The sequence below is a fragment of the Zerene cesonia genome, chromosome Z (genome assembly GCF_012273895.1).
Source record: "Zerene cesonia ecotype Mississippi chromosome Z, Zerene_cesonia_1.1, whole genome shotgun sequence".
NCBI classification, from domain to species: domain Eukaryota; kingdom Metazoa; phylum Arthropoda; class Insecta; order Lepidoptera; family Pieridae; genus Zerene; species Zerene cesonia.
This window is the reverse complement of record NC_052122.1, coordinates 4,896,028-4,922,903: the sequence shown is the minus strand read 5'-3', so window position 1 is coordinate 4,922,903 and position 26,876 is coordinate 4,896,028. Positions and strand designations below refer to the sequence as shown.

General features: G+C 32.7%; 1 protein-coding gene across 1 annotated transcript; it reads right to left on the bottom strand.

The window, feature by feature from the left end:
- Nucleotides 1-258: 258 nt before the first annotated feature.
- On the bottom strand, nucleotides 259-21,972 carry LOC119835755 (proton-coupled amino acid transporter-like protein CG1139). Its single transcript, XM_038360738.1, has 9 exons — nucleotides 21,849-21,972; nucleotides 10,569-10,633; nucleotides 5,419-5,553; nucleotides 4,909-5,059; nucleotides 4,083-4,292; nucleotides 3,489-3,761; nucleotides 3,124-3,302; nucleotides 1,740-1,909; nucleotides 259-1,533 (listed from the first exon to the last, which is right to left on the bottom strand). The coding sequence occupies exons 2-9, from the start codon at nucleotides 10,631-10,633 to the stop codon at nucleotides 1,292-1,294; spliced, it is 1,425 nt and encodes a 474-aa protein (XP_038216666.1). The 5' UTR covers nucleotides 21,849-21,972; the 3' UTR covers nucleotides 259-1,291.
- Nucleotides 21,973-26,876: the final 4,904 nt, after the last annotated feature.

The following is a 26,876-nucleotide window of genomic DNA, read 5'->3' as shown; positions in this document are numbered from 1 at the left end:
TAAAATCTCGGCATTAACTAACTGCTCCGACCCGATTTATTTGTAGAACCTAAGATTATGTAAATGTAACAAATACCTATATAGATAAGTATTTACTTTCTTACAACATACCATTTTTATGTATTTTGACGCAATCATTTAGTTAGAGGTAGTGAAATAAGAAAAAAAAATTGTGACACGGCGTAATTATGTTTGCAAGTGAAATATTATCATATTATTTTTGAGGAGAAAAATGGCAATATTTAAAAAAAGTCTGTATTAGCATAATCATATATTTCTAATTCACAATTACATCACAGATATCGTCAAAACTATTTAATTTAATTAATCTTCTTTCACGAATGCGCACAAAATATCATCGTCAGGCCATATATGTTGTTCCCATGTTCCCACTGCTGGGACACGGACCTTCTATGAGGGTTTAGGCCATAATCCACCACGCTGGCCGGGTTGACTGATATGACATGTCGTCGAATTGCACAAAATATATATACGATAAATTATAGAATAACTAATAACTACAAATACCTAACGTATGAATATCACAAATTCATTCAAGCTAAATCTAGAAGAAATAAATAATCAATGAATTGGTAAAATCGATAAACTTATCTACCTATTGCAGAATTATTTAATTCGGTGAGTAATAAATATACAATCACTAATCAGTAGCACCACTGCACCATCATATAACATACAAAAGGTAAATTTATACCTAATACTTATAATGCTATAATTCATCAACTACTTGAAATTCACACTGATTTATTTATTATAATACTAAAAGAGACAGGTATCTCACTCTTAAACGTATATTAATTATCTCTTAGTAATTATCACTACAATACGACCTACCTATTGGTAGAATAATGATTGCCCTGGAGCTTTAAGAGAATTGTCAATTACTTTAATGTAACATCTTCTAACATGTGTCATTACATGTACATATTATTGAAATGCTACTGAAGCATAAACTTATAAACTTAACCATTATATATATAATATCTAGCTACCATAGTGGCTGAGAGCCTGGCACTGGTTTTATTGCGAGCTGAATATTTTTACTGCTCCAAACAGGCAAAGAACATCTCGACAGAAAAAGACTTGAGTAAATCCACAGTCTCATCAGTTAATTTGATTGGGAGTAGGTATAGTACTCCGAGGAAGACAGTAATAGCGTAACACGAGTCGTTGAGTAGTTGGTTGAAAAGGAAATTTCACGAACTCAAAAGATTTCTTATCGCCCGCTTTAGCCGTTATGTATTTTTCTTATATTATCTATTCATTTTAATTAATGTCGGAAGAATTTTATGATCTCTGCTAAACTCTCATAAGTGCCAGTGATGAAGATAAACAGTCCTATTAGAATGATTAGAGAATTCTTCATAATAACAAAGAGGGTGAGTTGATTCCTGTGTGCGTCGTACACCAATTGTATTAGAGGCGGGAACATCAGAGCTAACGTGGTGCTGCTTATGGCTCCTACTAGCGATATGAATAAACCCAGTTCTGGTATCGATTCAGCGAGGATAACTGTAACAAAGTTTTATTATATCATTGTCATTAATAGCATATTTATTATATACCTATAAACTGCTACAATCGGTCAGATAATATGGATAGATAAACATTTAATTTAAAATATGTGATGTAATTATAAAGCACATATTAATTATAAAGCATTCAATATATGACAATTCCACACTACTACCGCAAAACAATATAAAAAACAAACTCACAAGTAATCATAACCATCAGAGCCCTATAGCCTAGTTCCTTAGCGACGGGGGAGGTTCGCCCGAAACGCTTGCGCAGCGCGGGCCACGTGATAGCGATCGGCACGTAGAACTGCAGCGGGTATGTGAACATCATGGCTAGTGCTATCAAACCCTGGACCACGGTGCTTAACCTGGAGGTGGATGTTTTGTTTATTATAAAAAACGAAGGACCTTTTGTCTTCGAGACCAGTTTTGCAACAATTTCTATCAATATATAAAATTCTCGTGTCACAGTTTTCGTTGCCATACTCCTCCGAAACGGCTTGACCGATTTTGATGAAATTTTTTGTGCTTATCCGGTATCTATGAGAATCGGCCAACATCTATTTTTCATCCCCCTAAATGTTCAGAGTAAGGCAGAACAGCGTTTGCGGGGTTCAGCTAGTATATTATATATTTTTAGGCCATAATCCACCACGCTTGCCAAGTGCGGGTTGGCAGATGTCACATATCGTTGAACTTTTCTTTCTTCTTTCTTCTTTGTGTCCCAGCAGTGGGAACATATATGGGCTGATGATGATGATGAAGATATATTTTTTAATATGACGTTTTTGTGCATCCTTATCCAAGCGGACACTTATTATTGTTACTCCTTTACATATAAAGGTAGGAAGAAAGCTTAATAAATTAGACAATGCTTAATATCTTCAATTATAAAAAAAAAACAATTACATACAGCATCCTCTGCAAAATCGAACTAAAAACTGTCCATTAGAATATGTATTTGTAAGAAAAGCTTGCTCCAAATAGGCAAGAACAATTTCGAGAGAGAAATCAATAGGCGGATACAGCTTGGTTGAGCAGCATTTGGAAAACTCCGTCACGTCTTCGCGTCGTCACTTCCCCAATGCATTAAAACAAAGGTATTTAATCAGTGCGTCCTACCAACCATGACCTACGAAGCCGAGACGTGGACACTCTCAGTACGACTGGTTCACCAACTAAAAGTCGCTCAGCGAGCTATGGAGAGAGCTCGGTATTTCTCTGAGGGACCAAGTCCGAAATGAAGTAATTCGCCAGAGAACAAAAGTTATCGACATAGCTCTACAAATTAGCACGCCGAAGTGGCAGTGGGCCGGTCATATGTGTCGCAGAACGGACAACCGCTGGGGCACACATGTCTTAGAGTGGAGACCGCGTCTTGGTAAACGTAGCGTAGGACGTCCTGCTACCCGGTGGAGTGACGATATCCATAGGGTTGCTGGCCATAATTGGCAACAAAGAGCTACCGACCGGGCTCAATGGCGTGCCTTAGGAGAGGCCTATATCCAGCAGTGGATAGTTAATGGCTGATTATGATGATGATGATGATGATGATGATGATGAAGAAAAGCTTTATACTCACACTTGTCCAGGCGGTAAGTTAAGACTCAAGCTGCCTGCGACATTCTCTCCCCATTTCAGGTATCCTAGGAATCCCATGGAAATAAAGATGGCGCCCACTACCACCATGCCAACATTCAATACTCCCAGTGGCTTTTGAAATTGGTTTGGTTGTCTCATCTCATTCTTTAAAGGTAAAACCTGTAATGTTTATTTGATATTACAACATTGTTAATTTTCGCATAATATGGTCTTATCTTCCTAATAGACTAATAGACTAATATCTCGAAACTAATTTCTAGTTCTTAATAAAAAATCTGAAACTTTCATTATGGCGCGAAACGCTTTGAATACTACTTATATCCATTAATAAAGAATCTAACTCACCAGACCGATCCCCTCAAAAGCGTATATAGCAGTACCAAAGTACAGCGGCAGCTGTTGCCAACTGGCCAAGTAAACCCTGTCCTGAACTGGCGGCAGATCCTGGGCAGCTTCATACATCACAACACCCACTCCCAACGCCATCAAGACGTTCGCAAATGTGGAGAATGGTGTCAGGTACTTGAGGTTCCGCACCATACACGATACAAGCACAGGAATGACAACAATTATCATATGCACTGACAGATCTATGTTGACACCGTACTGGTCGCAAATCTAGAAGTTACGAGAAATTTGAAATAGTGTTATTCGAGTCATACTGTTTTTTAAGAACTTCAATTGTGAAAATCAAAATGTGAAAAACTAACTCTAATGATTAGGTAATTATTATTTAAATTATCGTGGCTCATGTCCACTCTCACGACATAATGTCGGTTTCTTTTGAACGGTCAACCCACGATCTAACCGACGGGAAGAAAGTATCTATTTGCACTTTCCATAATTGAGTTTGTTATGTGTTGTAGTTTAAGCTAAATACCAAACATATTTTGTACGAATTACCCATTAAACCAGATGGGTTTAATTTTTTATGCATACCTGTTTAACATTATTCGCGATGAAGACGATGTAAACGCAGCAGAAGCCCAGTTGTGTAATGCATAAAAATGTATTGACCATAATCCGCATGGTGGAGGCCAATTTCCTCAACCGCACCGGGCCATACTCGAACACCAGCGCTACAGTATCCGCGAATCCTGGAGGTCTATCTCGTTTCGTTTCACGATACATCGCCTCGGAACAGTTTAACTGCAAAAGAAATTCGTTATAGTTACTTAGGAGTACTAGTTTGTTTCTTGTGAAGGTACTTCTAGGTATTTTTATAATTGACTAGGCTTCACCCATGGTACATATATAGCCTATAACCTTCCTCAAGAAATAAATGGGTTATCTTACACTGAAATAATTTTTCAAATCGGACCAGTAGGTAGTTCCTGAGATTAGCGCGTTCAAACAAACTCTTCAGCTTTATAATATTAGTATAGATGGAGACTTATGACTCATTAATCGTTATAATTTATTTACTAATAAGTTCTGAAATATATATTTGCCCTTTTAATATAAAATTGAAAAATGTGTTCATTTGTTTGCACGCGTTACTGACTAGAACTACTGAACCGATTTTTAAATTCTTTAATCGTTTGATATGTATGTGGTCCCTCAGTTCTACAGTGTTAAATGTTTCTTGGACAATGCCTGGGGGCACCGCTAGTTTATAATAAAAAAATCCTAATGAAAGACTATAGATTTATCACATTATAATTTTTATATAATAGTTTAGTTAATAAACCAAAGCTAGAGTACGTCTTTCATGTGTAGTTTTAAGGATTACTCCCGTGTCTTCTAATACAATCCAAAATCTCACCAGTAAATGCTGCGCATGCACGCATATAATCCCGAGCACAGCGGTCATAATGGGTGAAAATACAATTCCACCGTTTTTGAAAGCGTCTCCCATAGCCAGAAGTCCAGTGCCGATGTTACCTCGGAAGAGATGCAACATTGTATCCAGGTATCTAAAAAATACTTTAATTTGAAATTAAAATTGCTTCAAATCATTCATATGAATTTTTTGGCCATTTTGCACGTTTTCAACCGTCGTCAAAAAAAAGGAGGAAGTTATCAATTCTAGTGTATTTTTTGTGTTTGATTCCTTATAACTTATACTGATTGAACCGATTTTTATGAATAATAATATTTATAAGCTGATGACTGCTATATGGTTCATTTAAATTGGTACAATATGCAGGCGTTTTCATTTTTATCTAACAATTACATAACGCTGTTTTCATTCAGGTACCGACTGAACGCTCATTTTATCTGTGCTTCCACTATTGTATATATTATATACATTGATATCTTCGGACATACTCACGATGTAGGGTGTGTAACATGATGGTGGGCGTCATTCGCTTCCGCTTCTTTCCCATTCTCGAAGTCTTGCTGACTGTGGTTCTTCAGAATTATTTGCTCGCGGGATTGGTATGCGCCGTACCCTTCTAATATATTGCTGCAAACATAAATTTAAGTTTATAATATAAAAGCTTCAAACTATTTACAATGGAAAAATAAAACATTGCAATTTTACATGTGTACTTATTGTTAAATTTTCATTTTGTAATGTCCAATTTCAATTATGTGTTGGGACATTTTAGATGATTAAACCATAAAGATTATTAATAATCCTTATATTATTAATCATTATAAATAAATAAAAAGTATCTTCCATTTTCGGTCGAGTATGTAATCAAATCAACATTATTTTAGAAATTAAAAAGAGAGTCAGTCTCCCCGTGACCACGTTCGCTGTAAAGTGTTCGAAACGTCGGGTTAGTAATATAATGAATAAATCGCGTTTAAAATCCGTTAAAAAGTTTTTAATTTCTTTCTCTCTTCTCGTTTTTACTCGCTTAAAATCAAACACAAGAAAATACTTTATTTTATTTAAATGCACATGGGTGAAATCCAAGATCCTCCGGTTAAAACGCTAGCTATCGCAACATGGAGACGGTCGGTAGAAGAAATAAAAAAAAACTTGCATTTTTACTGTTTATTCTAAAGTGAGAGTTAATTAGATACTACTCAGAGATACTATATTAGAATATATTATTCTCTTTAATATATGACAATATATTAACTAGAATTATAACAATTTCCTTTTTTACTGCATGTGGCGTGTGGTGGTATAAAAATGAATCATTCAGTTAATTTCGCAGGGCAGTGTTGAAATGCAAGCGCAACCTAAGCCAAGGAATACGGTTCGGTCACTGACTCGCCAATCATTAAGGTCAATCGCGTTGCAGACTGTTTATGGATAATATCTTTGATACAAATATCGTAAAGAATTTCGGGCACGATACAATAGCAAATGTGTAGCAATTTATGTTTCATTTAAGTAATTTTCCATATAAATAATAAAACGAATTCTATAGAAATAAAATGAAATTATTTGTTTTTCACAGTATTGAGTTTTAGCAATTTTTAAAAAGGATTATGGATGCGTAGGAGTTTATTTTAAGACAAACCAACGTGTGATGTCTATTTTCTTTATTTTTAATAATACTTACAAAAGTTAACAATAATGCTATAATTATAATATTTATTATGTAACCAATAATATTAAAATTACATTCGAAAATAACATTAAAAAAAAAATTCATTAAAAATTTCTATTACAGAAATAAACATTAATACTTGATGCAAATAGTAAGTTCACATTTCATCAATCAAACATTAAACACTGGTACATGGAAGACGGAGCGTTGCTCGATTATTCTTTCTATAAGTTATATCGACTGATCGTCCCTCAAAGTCCTGTAAACTAAATTTTATGAAAATCGTTGCAGCCGTTTCGGAGATCTCGTGAACAAGAATATTTCATCAAAATGCCTTAGATATATAGAAATGTTACATTTTACGTCTATTCAAAACAATCCTTATAATAACAGAAAATATTTATAATAATTTAACACATAGGTATACCTAAAGTAAAATTTAACCATCTTTACCAAAAGGCGATTTTCCCATTGATAGTGGTAGTGTATTCGTGAGCAGATTATTGTATATATTTTAAAGTAATATTTGGGTTAAAACAAACTTGATTACTTGACAAATTGCAATATAAGATACCTTGATTGATGAAACAATTATAATTAAATAATAATTAAGTGTTATGAAAACGAAATATTTACTGCATGACATTAATTATTATTATCATTAAAAATATAATAAAAATGCATATTAATTAAATCTTAAGTTATTTCCTAATTAAAAAATAGAATTTCAAATACGTTTTCCGCTATGACGTCTTATTTGTGATAGAAAGCTACTTGTCGATTTTATTTCATTTAGGATATTGAAAATTAAGACATAAACACTTATAATAGTAATATAACTGCTTCAGAAATTAAATACCACATGGAAACTATCGAAAGATTACAATTTCACAATCGTACAAGATACGATTAGGTATTACAGTTTCATTAAAACTCCTTCGCACAAAATTCACTATAACAGTCACACAATAAATACTGGAATCACTTTACTCAAGCTTAAAAGACTTTATTTATAAATTTGTTTATCTGTCTATACGTTTTTCTGGGTCTGTTAAAGTAACCGGCAACGGCGTTCCCCAAGCCTGATGCGGCTGAGGAAACAATATTTTGTAAAGGACTGTTGAATCCTTGGAAACCGGGGTTGAACTGCTGGAATCCATTGTAGCCGTTATTCAGAGGCGCGTAGCCCCCGTAACCTCCTTGACCGTAACCGCCGTGTCCACCTTGTCCGTGTCCGCCGTGCCCGTGACCACCATGGCCGTGACCATGACCACCGTGGCCGTGACCACCGTGACCATGACCACCGTGACCGTGACCGTGACCACCGTTACCGTAATCAGCAGGATACGGTGCGACCGGCGCCGGCAATCCCCCACACCCAAAGAAATAGTTAGTCACTGGAGCGGATATATAGGTGCTCGTGTAATCGCCCCCAAACGATCTCCCATAGCAAGGGTTGTTTTGATGCTTTTTCCTCTTCTTATGCTTTCTGCCCAGGTCTTCATAGTCATCTATTTCCAGGTCCTTAGATATCGGCCCGTCTTGAGAAAGCACCGCCGTTATGGTACATTGCAGAAGGAGTAGAATTATTGCCGTTTTCTGAAAGTTTACATACTTTAATTAACAATATTTTAAGTTCCTACCATAATAAATTATTCTTAATACAGGTACAAATAGTTTAAAAATTGTTTCACAGTACACTCATATAATAAATCTGGTATAAGACGCAATTACACATAAGTAGTTCAAAAAAACATCTCGCAATGCAAAGCTAATATTAGACAAGCGACACTCAAAATAACTTCAAGTTTACCTACGATTATTAACATGTTTAATTATCACATTGACAGTTCTCGGAAATCATCTAATATTATGGCTACAGGTCAACTATGGCTCATAATATGATTTCCAAATATTTATTAACAGTCACATTATTTTTCCATGATACACCAGCAGAAAATGGCACTTAAAAAGGGAACATATTTATATTGAATAGTACTTACCATTCTGTCCACTGGTAGGTCTGGTGGTCTAAGAAGCACTGTATCACAAAAAGGTGGGATAGAGTCAAAAGTGAAAGTGTAGATCCTACGCAAAGGTATCGCAATGCTATGATGGTATACCCATTATATGGGGATTTCTGTTAAGTAATGGAATTTCAAGGCCCTTTGCAGCATTGTCAGAACTGAGTTGCTTTTGTTTGATGATTACCTTATTATTAGCCTTTTTAGTTATATGAATAAATCAATTATCAAAAGGAAATATTGATTAATTATTAACTAGAGAAGAGCGTTTAATTATGTCATTAATTTAGAAGAAAAAATTAAAACAAAGTGTTCTTTTACTACTCGAAAAACTTAATTAGAATTATGACAACCAATTTATGTAAAATACGTGAGTATTTAGTAGTAAAGAGAGGGATTGGTAAATGTGACTTATGAAATGATCATAAACTTGATGTAAACACACAATCTGAAAAATTGCATTGGCCGAATTAAAAAAAAATCTGGAGAGAAACATAATTTTAAATGATTATTTGCTTTATTTAGTTGTCTTAATATCACTTAAGAAGCATAATTAATTTATATATCAATTATTGAAGAGTAAATTAATGTAATAGAAAATGAATTTGTACTCATACTGCTAAGGGCAAATTGTGGTGTACATAATTGTGGCTGTGCCGTTCGTTTCATCTCTAATTGACATACAATATTCAACTATAACCACTTCAATGCATCGGGTACATCTTTCTCTCTTATCAGTAGATTAGTGATTAGATAACCATTCACGTTTATTACTATCTGACACTGTAAAAAGGCCTACTCCTGCAGATTGTGTCTCTCTTCTGCAGATATGTGTCAATCTAAATAATGACACGAGAATTTTATATATTAAGATATTAGATGTTATCTGTGCTACAACTAACTATACTATTTCTGGAGTCACAAAATTATCTTTTAGCCAAAATTTCTCTCGCTTTTGTGATGTTGGTGTCCAGAGTTACTTTCTCATTAATCATATTAGTAGGGTAGTTATAATTGCGAAGGACAAATAATAATAATAATTATTTATTTCATATTCAATTATGATGTACTACGTCACATATAAATGAATGTTTACTTTTACTAGCTAACAATATGGATATAATGTAATATTAAAAACCCGTACACTATGTCAAGGTGGTCAAGCTAACTCGACGTTCCGGCAGAAACACTTACGAAAGATTGCCGCAAGCTTTGGGCTTTCCCGAAATTAGATTAGATTACTTATCTCTATAAAGGTTTAATGTACTATACTGATATTGCATTGCATTACCAGTGTACATATATAATATTTATTTTGTTAGAGCAATACAAAATATGTATTATAACGTTTCCTAGTACGAAACCTACACATTTTGTCGATTAGATGTTTCGACAGCAATATATAGTTTAGTAGTATGATAGTATCTGTGATGTAGGTCATCTTACCATAATGCACATGGGAGCATGAAGTATTGAAATTATTGAAACTGAAACCTCCGTCGATTGAATAGAGAAATATAAAAAAGAATAGACTATAAAATTTTTTGAAAGGTTATTGACGTGACAACGTCTTAAATTAGGTTGCGGCTCGGAGGCACTCATGAAAAAGTGTAACGCCCGGTAACGTTACGATGAGTCACCGAACTATGATCGGTCCGCCGCGCGCGCAGCACTAGGGAATTAGGCGCATTGAATCGGCGCGTGCTTGTGTCTCTGTCTCTGTCTTTTTAGTAAACAAATAATATTTTCTATAGTTAAAATTTGTGCAATTCTTATTTTCATTCAATTCCTTGTTCCTATTGTGCAATTTAATAATATTCATATCAATAAATATTCTACCGAGAAAAAGACGTTGTCACGTAAAATCTTCGCCCGTAAAACCGACTTTACAGGCAACCATTTTTTTTTTTTTACATTTACGTAAGGAAGTAAGCAACTGAGCCTACCTGTCTCCCAGGGACACCGCGCTGCCGCTGATATGGCTCACCTTAACTTTCTCCGTCGACTTCATCTGGAAAAACGTAAATTTACGGTATATAAAAACTGTGCATATTTATTAATAATTATTATTTGCTTATCTTTAGGCGGTAAGAGTAGTGTTTTAGGAGTATATTAATGTAGGCAATATTTAATCACTACATAATAGCAAAGCAAACTACACAGCGAATTTTGATTGGATTTTTTTAATAGATAGAATGATTCAAGAGGTTGGTTTATGTGTATAATAACATCTATTAAACTACTCCGAATGTAACGCGTGCGAAGTCGCAGACAAAAACCAGTATAGATTATTATGAAAATTTATCTATTAGCATATTTTTTATATGTAGGGCTTCTATAAACGGTTTATGTGTGTAAAAAATCGGTCAAGTGCCAGTCGGACTTGCGACATTAAAGGTTCCGTATAAATAAGCTGAAGAGCAACTTCGAAAAAATGGGTCACCCATCTAATTTATGACCGTTCTCACCATTACTTAACCTGGATTTTATAATATTTGTTGTTATAGCGGCAACAGGAACACATTTACCCGTCTAAGTATCACCATTCCTGAGATCCAGACTGAAAACAGAGACAGACAACGAAGTCTAAGTGATAATTATTTAAAAATATTATCCTTTTGGTACGAAACCCTCAATGTCAATTTTACTATATTATTTTGCCAATGAAAGTTACGGATATTAAGCCTATTTTATCCTTATCTTATTCTTAGATGATTATAACGTTGTCACAGATTGGAGTAAGGTTAAATGTCAACAATATGCTAATAACACGTCAACAGATTAATTAAAACATAATTTTATCCAAGAAATCCTACTAATATTATACGCAAAAGTTGGTCAGATCATGCGAATGTGTTTGTAACTCTTTCACAAGAAAACCACTGAACTGTTATGATATTTGGCAAATGTAGCTTGTACCAAAATAACAGATACTACCGAAAGAAATGCTATAGCCCCGAGTGCATCCGCGGTTGATAACGCGCGACACAGCTTATCGTGTTCAGTGAAATTAATAATTAATATACATTAGATATGAAATGATGATTCACAACCCTGCGCTATATACTCTAGAACAGATTAAAACCACATATCAACCGCCATTATTGACCACATACATCTCATAATTTAGCATCCAATTACACTTAACAACTAAGGAGATGCTAAGGGACAGAATGCATTGACTCGTGATTCAGACAAGAGATTTAGTTTCTGGCAAATTATCTCTGCGTTTTCTTTTATTATCAAAGTTATTCTTTGATAACATGGTTGAAGACATCTTATTTTTTAGCATTGTTAATTCCATGAATGGAAAGTTTGAAACTACTCCGAATTAAACGCATGCAAAGTCGCGGGCAAAGCTAGCTTGATTATTAAATGCATCTTTGCCCTTAGTAGACAGTTAGTAAGGACTGGCCGTCTCGTTTGTCTGTCTGAATCGTTTCAGTTAACATAACATTTATTAATAGTAAGAAAAAGTTTCGTACAAGAACATATGAACATTGTAACGCTTAATGATATGATTACAAAATATCACAGCAACATTATACTTATCTATATGCACTATTATCGCGGTAAACCTGAACCATTCGCGTGTCATGCATTCGTCACAGTCCAATCGAACTAGACATATAAATGACAAAATACCGTAGAGCCAAATTCTGATGTAGACCTATATTTCCATTGGCGAACCCAAGTTCGTCATTAGTGTACTCAAGGTCTCTACTAAAAGTTGTCTCTTCAGCGTTTTTTAACTTGGCTATAATTGCATTTGAGCGTAAGATTTATGTTGATAAGAAATAAGTACGTGAGCGGAACGAATGTTCACGGCCCTGTGATATGATGAGTGGTCATTTCCTCCATTTAAACACATTACCGCTCACAGTGGCAACAATGGGTGATTTGAATTTCACACGTTTTTTCTTTATGTCCTCGATGTTTTGGTCTCGGGCCTGCGTCCGAAATGCGACTGTGATTGACCGCTTAATCGATAAATAGGTCACATGAAGTCTGTGTCTTTTATAAGTTACGGTTATGGTTGTTTTATGTCACATCGATATACATATACTTTATTTGTTGATACCTACTTTTTCACGATTTGTATTATGGATGTATTCTATATTTACAACAAAAATGTATTCTACATTTAAAACAATTGATTTGATAAGTTCTAAAAGAATAAAATTTCCGCAATCGCTTCTTACAGCTCATATAGGATTTCTATAAATTTGAAAGAAGGCTTGCTGTATTTAAAATAAATAAACCAAAAAGCTACCTACAGCTATGAAATAATCTGAGTGTACTGTCATCGCACGATTCGGTTACCAATTTTCTTCTTGCTATTGATTAATCAATACAACATAAAATACGTTATTTAATTTCTAACTTTCGTTATTATCGTTTCGACATTTTACTCATATAAATTGCGTGGACGTATAAATATTTATTTATTTATTTATTCTTTATAGTACATATCACCGAAAAATAAATTGACGTTGTAAAAAAAAAACACCATGCCGGCACATATGCACTATAAGGCGGCCTTATTGCTCAAGAGCAATCTCTTCCAGGCAACCTTTTTGTGAATGAAATGAAATTACAACATGATTTAATGACTAAACCGAATAGATCAAAATAACATGGATAGTAAACCAACACATTAAATACAGATACATATATAGTAACAAATTTTATATATGTGGAATGAAAAACGACGCGATTATCCCGACGTAGCTGTGATATTACCTTATAATTGGAAATAAATTACTAACATTAGTAGATACTGTAATATTATTTTATAGCTAGTTACCGTATTGAGAATATTATAACAATGAAGGGTTGTCAACTTGCTTTTTACTGCTATTTAAACAAATTTTAAGTTAATTGTGTTATAAATTGATATACCTAAATCTAGCTGAAGGTAGGTAATATTTTATTAACACAAAAATTATATATAGCGGTATTATTAGGTACAATCTTCTCTTTAAAAACATGATATTTAATTTTTTACAAGCGCTTATTAAACCTAGATCGAAAAAACAAATCATAGCCATCACAACCACGTCTATTTGCCAATAAATATCGCTCCATAATCGATCCAGCTATTCCGAGGTGTCAGAATTTGTAATATTCCTAACATAAATAATTTGTAACATGTCTTTGGGTACGCTTGCCGCTCACGTGCTATTACGCAATTTTTTATCAGTTTTAACTCTGAAATGCTGCAAATAATTTCAATTACACCATACACTAAAGTCACGGAAACAAGATGTCGTTATTCAGAAATTAAACACTTTTAAACGTATTTTAAAAGTGATTTATTCATCATATTATTAACGCGACGCGATTAGTGTAAAGTGTTCGGGTTAATAATATAATGAATAAATCGCACTTTAAAATCCGTTTATAAGTTGTAATTTATAATATACTCGCGTAAAATCAAGCACAAGAAAATACTATATGTCTTGTGTGCCCAATTGATTACCTTTGAAATGTAAAAGTGATAAGATTTTTAAAAATATTTTCCTCTCCTTTCCTTATGTTTGTTGTTTTTTTTTATTATTTAGTTAAATGGCATCGCCGTGGGGTAATATTTGTGTTGGACATAACAATAAAATTTTGGAATTTTGATATATCGTGTTCAAACTTGTTTACAACTTTCATTTTATATTTTACTAGCTTTTGCCCGCGTTTTCGTACGCGTTAAATTCGGAGTAGTTTAAAACATATAAACCTTTCTCTTGAATCACTCTATCTATTAAAAAAAACCCCATAAAAATCCGTTGCGTAGTTTTAACGATTTATGCATACATAAAACATAGCGACGTAGTGATTAAAATCAGAAGTTTGACATCGAGTAATATTTTAAGATGTATGAATATCATGCTCTATGAGGAAAACATGCACCCATATGTTATACGACACTGTCACTTAGATCCTTGTAATGAGATATGAGGTTAAGGTCGGGGAAGTCCTGCTATGGAAATTTTAATCTTGAAAATTAAATATTATCGTCGTAATCATGATGATCTTCTCTGTGTACCAAAAATGTGAAAATATACCTCCCTACGTCACTTTTGAATCTGTTACATTTTAAAACGACAATCATTTAGATTTATAGAAAGCCTGTAATTACTAAAAAAAAGACGATTAATACAAATTTATACAAATGCGCAAAACGAAAATTCGATTAGTTATAACAAATATCATTTCACAGTAAGAAAAAAGTGTAGATATTTATAATATAATATAGGTTTGTTTTCGTCATTTTAACTGTGGTAAATCATGATTATTTTTTACGATTCGATGGCAGGCATTTGTGATATGCATTCAATCGAATTTTATTATATTTACGCTCTGCTAACATACAGGCTATTTTCGACTACGTCTGAGTATTATAATATTCAAGACATATATTTATATACATTTAGCAGAAAAACAACTTATCCTAGTCTTTTCATCCCTTGATCTTGCGTTTCATAAGAAGTACGTTCATTGTTATTTGATACCGTGATAGGTAACATTCGAATTAAAGATTCGCGTTATCACAGATAACATAATACTATACTAGTAGCATTATTACAATGACAAGGTAATAGATATTATCTATTACTTTTTGTGTTTAGTTGTACAAAAACGTGATAAATAACTTTAACCTGTATTAAATATATTCAGAGATTGTTGACATAAAACCTTGAAAACTAAGATATATATGCGTGATTGTTAGAGGAAAATAGAAATTAAATAGTGTATTATTTCATTTTATATGACATGAAGAGATCGTAAGCAGATCACGTATCATTATATATATTTTATTGATCATTGTTTTAGATCCTCTTTAACGAGTACCTGCTTCATTCTAAACATCGATACATCGTTACTATAAATACTTATTATTATGAGAATTGCATGAAACGCATTTTGTTGTGTTGCATGTAAAATGAACTGAAATGAACATAAAACCTACTAATTTGTAATATTTATTATGTTCTCCACCTCAAAATAACAATGTAAATAACAGTTTGAGACTAATTATTTATATTAATAGTTATATTCATTGTCACGCTCTGGATTCACTAACGATTGTTAAGAATCAATAAAAAGCAAAAAGCAATTATTTTGTTCTTAACATACATATACTGTAAACATTTAACAGTTCTTTAGTCACTTATAGTAATTTTTTAAACTACGACCGTGTTAGAAGGTCGCTTCTAACTGACTAGTTGTTTTAAGATCTACATTCATCATCAAGATATTCGTTTAAAATAATTTAATTTCTTTAAAACGGAAATTATATACATCATAAGGAAATTAATTATTAAAACGAATACCGTGACCCATAAAATGTTTAGAATTTAATCAAGGCGAAAAGTTGGCATACTAATTTTATCTTTTCTTCGAGTAGTATAATTATTTGTTTCCCTGTGTTTGAATATGTCTGTTCTTATATAAATTAAATATTGCTAAACACGTATTGTGACGCAACTGTATTAATGCCACTAGTCTAAAATGATCATGTAAGGATTATCTTGATCCTAAATTATAGATAACGCGCACCGCTCTTTTTTGTAAAATAAATATTGTGTCAATATCCGCTGCTCGTCCCCACGGTAAAATTCCATGAGATATACCGAAGTGACTGCGGTAAACAAGTTCATACAATCTCATTGAAACACAATTATAATATACAGATTGTTTAATGATTTGTAAAAACTATGAGATTCTTACTTTTATTTTAATAAATAATATAAATATTGAGTAATAAGTACCGACTTCCTAGATATTAGCATCGCACTGGTTGAATATTTATGTTTTAATTAAATTATATTCGCTGCGAGCAAACAGAATACTTAAGAATAAATAAATATAATCTATTTAAAGTAGCAATAATAATTATCGTTAGCACATTACATGTTCGTTTAGTTACAATTCTCCCTCTTGTTGAGTGAAGTTCCGTATTCATATAAATAATTAAGTATTCGTCCATTATATTATAATATCTTAGTAAAAAATAGTAGACGCAGACATCTGAGATTATATTCGTGATAATATAATGACAGACCTCGCGAAAATTAACCCCAATAGTAGGTACTAAATATAATACAAGTATTAGGAACTAAATATCTTTAATGCAAACAAACGTGAATGTGTAATTTTTATACTTACGCTTCATTTTTTTTTTCATTTTTTCATTTAAATGCACTCTAGTAAGCTGTAAAATTTTAAAAGGTAGGTATTTCAAATTTTATAACACGAAATTTTAACTCTTATATACAGTCAGTCGCTAGTTGAGGTGATCGACTTCTTATTTCAAAAGAAAAAATCCTTTGCATAACTCGAAGCCAAACATATTTAAATGCAAGTTATTTAATAATAAATCTGACGCCATTTTCAATAAATTACCTCGTTTATAATCATGGAGATCAAATTCTAATACAATGTTTATGATATACCTATTGTGCTATCGGCACTCGGCAAATGTGTCAAGCGATTTGTTGACAATTTCTTAAAGAAAAACAGCTATAGAGAATACATATGGAACAATAACAACGTTATACCTTAGTCACATTAAAATGAATGATAATACTGTAACTTTTATTCCGATAATTGACATTTTGAATCAACGTTCGCAAAAAGTACTGAGAGGTTCTCAATTTAGCTGAAATTTTTTGTGGATTTGATACTCGATAAATCGAATGGAATCGGTTTTGGACCGATGTGTTCTTTTTTGTTTAATAGTGAATTGTTATTTTTTGGTCACATTTTACAATCTGGAGTGGTACATACTTGCCTCCCTCCTCAGAAACGTCGTTGACCTTCTTCCAGAGAGACGATTTTCAGACAGCCAAATGACTAAAGATAATTTTGACTACATGGAGTTTATTGAGAGGATAGGTGAATAGTGATCCGTATCGATGAATTAATCGTATTTCCTAATATTAATTTTTCTAACAGATTTATGCTGTTTCATTCTTTTGATATATGAAAAGATATTTTTCATAACCGGCACTAACAAGAACCGGCTACAAAATAATATACTAGTTGTTACTATTGTTTGCTTAACTACAACGTACACCACATAGTATCAAAATTCAATCAGAATATTTAGTATATACTAGTTTTGTGTCCCACAACACATTAAAACTCTCTAAAGGGCCTCTGCGCTTTGGATCTATGTCCCAAAGTAAAGCTTCCGTTTGGAAGGAAAAAGGCGTCTTTTTTGCGACTCAAAGCGTCAGTATCAATGAATCAGTAGTCGAATACAGGTACTTATCAGTCATAATAATATATACTATATAATAGATATATATAATAGATATAGATAACTAGGAAAGCTCAGTTTATACACACCAAATAAAGTAGGCAGAAGTTAACCCTTTAAAAGATATGAAAACACAATTCAAAAGACTTCACGTAGACATTTTCGTTACATTTTTACAACATTTCTCTGTACTGATAACTGATAAGTAAAAGATTTACTATTTTCTCGCACTTCTAAAACAGTCATCCAATGAAGAAGGAGAACAATATTGATCCTTCTACAATATGTCGTTTTATATTAACAGTCCAAGGAAATGTAAAAAATCGTGACCGTTACGAAGTAACACTCCAACAGTGATCTATCGTTTGCATTGTTTTTGGTAAAAGCGTGGTTACGCTGGTTTATCAGTACAGAAGCTATGAAGACTTCGTATTAACAATCTGTTAACCTTTTTATCTCGATTAGTTGGCCTTACGATATATAACACTGTAAGGAAAAGAGTGGCACTCGAACTGAATATAACGTCATATTGGTCATAGTATTATTATGCCTGCCTAATAAATATGCAAACAAATATCATTTGATATCATTGTACAAGTAGTTAGCCTTCAAACTCGGCAATGTTCTTGCTCGAGGAGCGTTGAGATTCCACTACAATACCGACCTTATCTTAAGGACGGTATCGTTGACGTCCTACGAACAACAACTATACGCGAACGATCTCTGCATTCAATTTTAGTGTTCATGACCATGGAACTGTGACCACAGACAACGAATTTTAGTAAGTACCCTGACTTCGGGAAATATAACAAATATTTGTGTATTTACACAGAGAAACAAACAGGTGGACAGCGAAGCTTTAGTAATAGGGTACTGCTTTACCCTACGGGTACAGAACTCGGCCCTCTACGTCAAAAACCCACTTGATACCAGGATTTTAACCGACTTTCAAACACAACAAAGAGGATGTTTTCGTTTTTCTTTCTGTTACATATTTAAATAAATCTGCGCGTCTATATGACGATATTTTTCCATGTTTCTAATTATTTTTGGGAGCTCTTTCTGGGTAAACGTAATTATATGCACTTTTGCTTCCTCACTTTCTCGAACCACAAATCAGAATCAGATATTACACTTTTCAAATCTACAAGTACTGATTCATATCTATCACAAAACAATTTAATATGAGACAATTCTTTTCAAATAATTATTACGAAAACAAATTCATATGGCTAAAACAGGTAAAATATAAATTCCTACATAAATATTCCAATTCAAACAATAAACCTTGTGTGTACCTGCGACTAATTCTTTTTCCTGTTCACACATGAAACTAAAATCACACTGCTCACACTGCTTAAACAGTTTATGTAATAAAAAGTAATGGGTACATTTTTTATAGGAATTATTTATTCGCATTGAAGCAAATATTATAATTGAGTAAAAATTACTTTGTATTCTTGTAATGTTATAAACTTTTGTCGAGACGTTTCTAAGGCGATTTATAAAAATACGGTAATACCTCGTGGAAATTTTTAAGAGTGGTCAGTTATATACGACAATCGAAATATTATGTGAATTTTCTACAGCTGACTTCTGCGACTTCGCCTGCTTGGTATCGATAGTTTTATTTGACCATTTTTCTTTTCTGTTAAAGAATTTTTATGTTACTTAAAAGAAATTTGAAATTAAATTTAGTGTTATTTATTATTTAAGTCGGTCTCTCAGTGATTGTAATTGCTTTTTCACTACCTACTCCATAATACATTATCACATATTCTCTTTAACGAAGAAATATCTCAAATAATGATTAGATCACGCAGTACCTGCTCTGTTCACATGCATTTTGCGTGTTCCGATGATACGTACGCATGTTGCCGGGATCTTGTTTGGCGAATTATTAAGGCTCATATTATTGATTCAACACAGCGAGTGTCATTAGCTCGCGATAAGAACGAGTTTCAACTACCCAGCCACCACCATAGGATAACTAATTTAGTATCTAATTATTGATAATATACCTATATATGAACAGGATTTTAAGATACCACATACTTTGTTTCACGTCTTCGTTGATTGCTTTCATTGTTCTCTAACAATTGTCTATGAGTTATGACAGTGCTAAAATAAAATAACTCATCGTAAAATATGAACTACAATGTACCTACATGAAAAGTTAAGACGGATATGTTGTATAAGAACGACGAGGAACACAACAAGCGTTCAATAGGAAAATATACGTAGTTAGTTATTAACTGTAAGCGAGGTGTGGTAACTCCCCTTGTGGGAGATTTTTCAGTCCGCTTCTATACGTGCGGCGCATTTGATCTAACGTTTGAACAGATAGTATGTATCGTGCACCCAATTGAAATCGTTTACCAAAAAAGTAATATAAACTGAGATAGTATATTTTATTATGTCAATTTGTTTGTCTTAACTAGTCTCAATTTTGTGATTACAAGCTTATCATATAAAAATTGAAGGTTTGTTTTTTTTTAATATAAATTTAAAGACACACACTTTAAGCCCATGTTTCCTTAGCCACCTACCTAGGTGGGCAATCCGTATTTAGGACGAACAGATAAAAATTATTACATAATTATAATAAAAATTGCAATGCATGGATGTAGTCTGGGGCTAGAGGGTTCAATCCCGTTTGAAAAGTTATAATAGAAAAAATCAAATCGGGCTAAATAACTACTCTACAATTTATTAAGTACAAGCTGTGCTGTATCAAAATTTTCCTTATTCTGGTACATAAGTTAGACTTAAGCTACGTACCAGACAGAATATCATAAAAGTCGGTTGATTGTTTTTGGTATAAAAAGGTAATAAGTATAAAAACATACAACTATCCATCATTACAAATTATCATTTATAGTATTAGTACGATAAATTCGTGAGTTTTCTTATTAACATATGAATTATGTTGAGCATTTTCACTATCCTTTCCTCACCCCAAAACTGACTTGATCCGTATCGCAATTACTAAGTTACATAGTTCAAAATATAAAACGACATTCCACATGCAAAGGGCATAAATACCATCAAGCCTTTATATAGTTTTGTTTTCTCCACAAATCATGTAACAATAAATCCATCCGGTTTTGTTGTGCCGTTTAGGCTTGATAACATTATACAAACAATCTAACTATTATATCGCATGTAAAATATTAGTTTTTATACAATAAATATAAGGTATCTAAGTATGGGTTAAATACTTTACATGTCTATTAAAATGATACCAACGTTGCTACTAAGTCATTTTTAATTCAGGAAATGACAAGATTTACAACGCAGTTTTATTATGAGCAAAGAATAATTGCAGTAAATAGCGTTAAATTGTTGAACATTAGCTTTACGCACACTGACTCGCTGCGTTGTCAAATTTTTTTTAGCTCCCGTTTACTTCTATGGATACCCCTAAAACTATGTGGAGATTCGTTTATCACAAATTAAAATATTGTCAAAATCTGCACAAAAGCTTTTACGCGATTGACGCACATACAAACACAAAAAGGTACTAACCATTTACTTCTTTTAAAATGTAATTGAAGTACAGAATGGTCCGGTCACTTTTTATTAAATTTAACTAATTTCTCCCTTTTCCTACAATAACCACTGCCTATAATTTATTTATTTATTTTCTCATTTTAGTAGAGATTTAATTAAAAACTTTGTTTTGCCATTCGGATATGTATAAATAAAGATTGTTAAATAATACCTAGCCAGATTGATTAAAAAAAAATATGCTTCAATAGATAAAACAATAATTCACTTGAACCATGCCATTAAAAAGACAATATAAAAATTTTTCTTCAAACATTCCACAAAAAAACGCTACTATAAAAAGCATTGCTGCGCCCGCGCATTCATTCAAGAAACAATATCACCAATACAAAATTCGTTTTGCAATTCGTCCAACAAAATCGCATAGCCGCTCAAAGTTACGAATTAAACTACTCACAGTTACGTGTTCTAGTCACTCGCTTGCGCTTGCGCAGACTTGCGCAACGGCACGACTCGCTGCCGTTCGATAGCTAACTAACGTGATATATTTCCGCGACACAATGCAAATCCGTGCTGTATTATAAGCAACTGCCGTTGCTCGGTGCGATCACCAAGGATTTTATTCAAAATGTTGTCATTAAAATTTTCTATGCATTTTATGCGTGTGTGAAGGATGTGTATGTAGTAAAATTCGAAGAAATTGTAGCATTATAAACTCTAAACAATTGTTAAAAAGGGTTGGTATTAATTGTGTATGGTTCTGGTATTTTAATTTTATATAGCGTGTTAATTAAACGTTTTACATAGAAACATTACGAATGCAGCGTTACAAGACTAATATTAGAACGTGATGCCTTCCTGGTAGTGTAACTGAAAATCATTAATTCGTGTTTGCGTAAAACAAACGAAAATTTTGAGTATATTCATTATTCGTCTACATAGTATAAATATAATACATATAAGCGTTTTGATTAATAAAACGTTAAATAAAAAAAGCGAGTGATCTTTGGGGAATATTTGTAAAAGTTAATGATTTATTATAAAAAAAATTGCGAATCACTTAGCCTCCATGTTTCATAAATGTTGTAACTGTATTATATAAATTCGATACTGAATCTTAGTGGCGATCAAGAAGATTTTGTTATTTCCATGTTACCAACTTTACGTAAGGTCTTCGAGAAGTTAACATTAAACCAATTGTCTAATCATTTTGCAGGCCATAAGCTTTTTAGTCTACTAAAGGAGCGCACAGAATTAATGCGTGGGTCTACAACAAAATATTAAGTCCTTTGCATTGATTGCAATATATCCTCAATATTTAATGCCTACGCAAAATATTTGACTGTGTAAAATGTTTATAAATCTGTACATCAGTTTATTGCGTAGTCACAATTATTGTGGAATAAGTATTATTAAAATATGTTACAATTCAGAACCTCTTAGCTTACTACCGTTAATTGCTTAAACTTAAACAAACGTTGTTGTTAAAAAGTTCTTGCGCCGCTTTCTCACTCTTTAGGTCGCTTTTGTTGCTTGATATTTATGAATAATCCGCATTAATATTTGTAGGATGTGTTTGAAGTATAACTATTTATCGATGATGCCTTTTCTTGGTATGACGAAATTCTACGTTAATATCCCGCTACTTAGGGGGCAGTAACAATGTCATATTTTTTCTAACTGAAACCTCTTTGTGGCCTACTTCCTAATATTTAATATACATAAACATGACACAAAATTAACGAAGCAAAAAGTTTTTTTTTTCGTTTTGTAGAATGCTAATGCTTTTGTATATCTAATTTGCTTAAGGCTACTAAAGTTTTATTTAATGCAAATAAGACAAATTGTGTTGAGTTTATCCGTCCTTAGGAAAAAAAGATATGAGAACCGGGCACAGTGCCGACAGGACCATACAGTGAAGAACCCATATTAACAATCTTCCGCTTTCTCTTTTTTAATCCACATCACCCTCCTCCAACTACGTAATTTCTTAGTACTTATTAACTTTTTGGACCACCCATTTTTATGAATTTATAAATTTGTATTTTTTAGCAAATAGGTAATGGGGATGATAGAAGAAAAAACATAACTTTTTTATGGTAAGCCATCAAACAATTATTATTATTTTATTTTATTATAATTTATCAATTTCACACTAAAGGATTGTGATGTTAAGATTATATTAAATATTAATAAATATAATCTTTAATGTACTATCCCGACTATAATTCCTACTAACATATTTTAAGTGTGAATGTAAGTTTGTTTGTTAATAAAAGCGTACTTACTCCAAAACTACTCAACCAATTTGGATGAATGATGATACAAAGAGACCCAGAAAAACGTACGGGAACTGGAGCTCTGCGATTAAAACCCCGAGACAACCTTATCCTAAACTATGCGGGCGAAGTCTTGGGAGGAAGCTAGTTTTAACATACTTACTAGTTTTTTTATGTACTACGACTGTATATGCACTCATACAATCTATACTCCTATTATATCACTAGACACGATTTCACGAATTGCAGCTATTTTTAAACAACTTTTTTGGCGTAATATCAAAAGTGCAAGCTTATCGAAATCGCTTCAAGCGCGCAAAAGATACATCTCAGTTGATTGAAATCTCTTTCCGGCATTTATATTGATTGTTTTGAAGCAGGTGTATAAAAACCATATAATTGTTTTTTCAATATTACCGAGATATTGAAATTTTCATTGAAATAGTTGTTTAAATGTATATATTAATTGCAGACAATGTCACAGGATATAACCAGTATGCAAATAGGTATAAGTACTTAGTCAATTGAGTTGGAGAATGAAATTGACACCCAGATCCCTATTAAAGCAGAACCTTGAACTTCATGAAAATATATCGGTAATAAATTATACATTAATTATATTAATGCATAATTGCAAGTCGCCATGATATTGTATTATATATTATTTGTTAAGGTATGGGTTAATAAATCTTTACCTGCGTTTGATTTCACGCGAGTATTGTACATTAAGAAATGAAAGACTTAACGGGTTTTAAGCGCGATTTATTCATTCTATTATTTAACCCGACGTTTCGAACACTTTATCTACAGAGAGCGCGGTCATGGGTTGAGTGTGTTGGGTAAGGTTCCGAGTCTTTAATTTCTTAAAAATAGTTCTTTTATCTAAACGTCACCGACATCCTTGGGGGGTGCTACCACTCCAGATTTTAAAATGTGGCCCACATGTCAACAATTTCCCTCAAATATAACATCACACTCAAAAATAACACAATGGACAACCGTTTTAAAACCCACGGAGTGATCGAGCATGAAAACCTCTTCAGTCTCGAATAAGAAACCAATTAATCAAACAGTCTATTTGAGAACCTCCTTATTTTTTTGGGAACGTCGGTTAAAAAGAATACAAGCAATACAGGTATATAATTTGTTTACAACATCGAAAAATATATTGAGAAGCAAATTAAAATTTTATCTTATGGCGCGATGAATACACAGGAAAGAAACGTAAGACGCAAGCAGGTTCGAACGCAACTTTTGCAAAGGGAGTTCGACATTACCCAAGGACATTCCCCGAGTTCTTTGAGTGCAAAAGAATTCTCCGCTATATTCAACGCAAATCGAAGAAAATTTACTTTGTTGACGAGTCACCATTAGGTGAATATTAATTTGGACAGAACTTAAATAACATTTAGCGTTAGATGAAAACACTACTGTTTATACCGACTCATTACCTGATTGGTCTTCAAGCCTCACTTGTATTCGTCGCAAATATGATGGGAATAGTAAATAGGAATCCTACTTCCTACTAATATTATAAATGCGAAAGTTGGTCTTTCACGCAAAAACTAGTGAACCGATTACTATGAAATTTGGTACGACAGCTGGACAGCTGGACAACTGGAATAACACATAGGCAACTTTTTATCCCGATATTCCTACGGAATACGGACTTACGCGGCTGAAGCCGCGGGGCGCAGCTAGTAGTAAATAAACAAATATTACATACCACCAACTCATAATTTTAAATTAATTTAAAATGTAACAAAAATTACAACTACGCAACGTAATCAAGTGCACCAACATTCTTCAACGATTGGATACAATCGGTTACAGCACTGTTACGTGTTGCCAGTTACCACGGAGGGGTCTGTTACAAGTGGTATCATCAAATAATTGCAAATTCTATGAAAGTGCAGCTCGAGGTGGGGAGATAAAAATCACACAGCTATTTATTCGCGCCGCAGAATAAAAACAAATGGAGCATGCATTTTTAATATTTTTTAGAGTTTTTTTTTAATATATTCATAATTTCGATGGTTAATAGAAACACTTAGATACATACATAGCTAATCTGTAATACTAATATTATAAGAGATTAAATTATAATTGTGCATATAAGTAGGGTAAAGCTTCTTTAAAACTGATCCGATAATGAAAATTCTTTCTACCAATAACAGTTAGCGAAACTGTAATTCGGGGCGACATGGGCAATTTTTTAACCCGAAGCAAGACAGGAGGAGCCGGGGCGAGCGAGGAGTATATAACATTTTTTTAAATGTTATATACAAATTCATCAATGGTATTTAGTAAATGAAAGAATATAAAATTCTTTTTAAATATATAACTTTTATTTTAATTCCTTTAATGGTAGTTTTTGACAATTTTATATTTATATTATAAATACAATTACACTAAACTTACCTATTTAGAAATACATATTATATGTATGTAACAAAAATATCGAAAAAAAAACTTATGTTACAAATTGGGGTATAAGAAATCAATTGACGTACAATCTTTATATTAATTTGTATATTAATCACGTTAGATATACAAAACAGGTGAACCATACGTTTTTTACATTTTCCACACATATTGCTAAGCTAAGCTTTAATAATAACATTGATACCACGAAAAGAAAATAATCCACAATATTATGTATCAAATACGATAGTCTATATATCCACAGATTCCATTAAAATCCAACAAAGAGGAAGTCCGACAAATTCCCCATTAAATATGGGGCCTTCCAGAAATTTTTAAATGAAATTTCTACGTTCCAAAAAATATAACGTCGTTATATTCTGTGTCATTCTATTCGATATTTGAAAATTTAAACATGTATATGACAGAAAGAGATAGCAGACGTCTTTTTTAGTATAATATTCGGACAAGAATCTATATCATCGGTCAATATTTATAGACTTAATGGATTCTAATGTTTTATTTAGTATGAGAACAAACGAAACTAAATGCAACTTTTTATTTCAGGCAATATTTCTCAGAGAGAAATAAGTATAATTATACCCACTTCAATTTTCACAAGCTTATTGCTGTAAGAATTCAAATAATTATCATACATCTCTCTCGCTCTAACGTACCAGCATTTTACAATGTAAGAGCAAGAGAGAACTAAGAGCTGTCTAGAATATATAATCGCGAACTTGTTTCAAACTTTTAGGGAAAAAAGAACAAAATGTAATTGT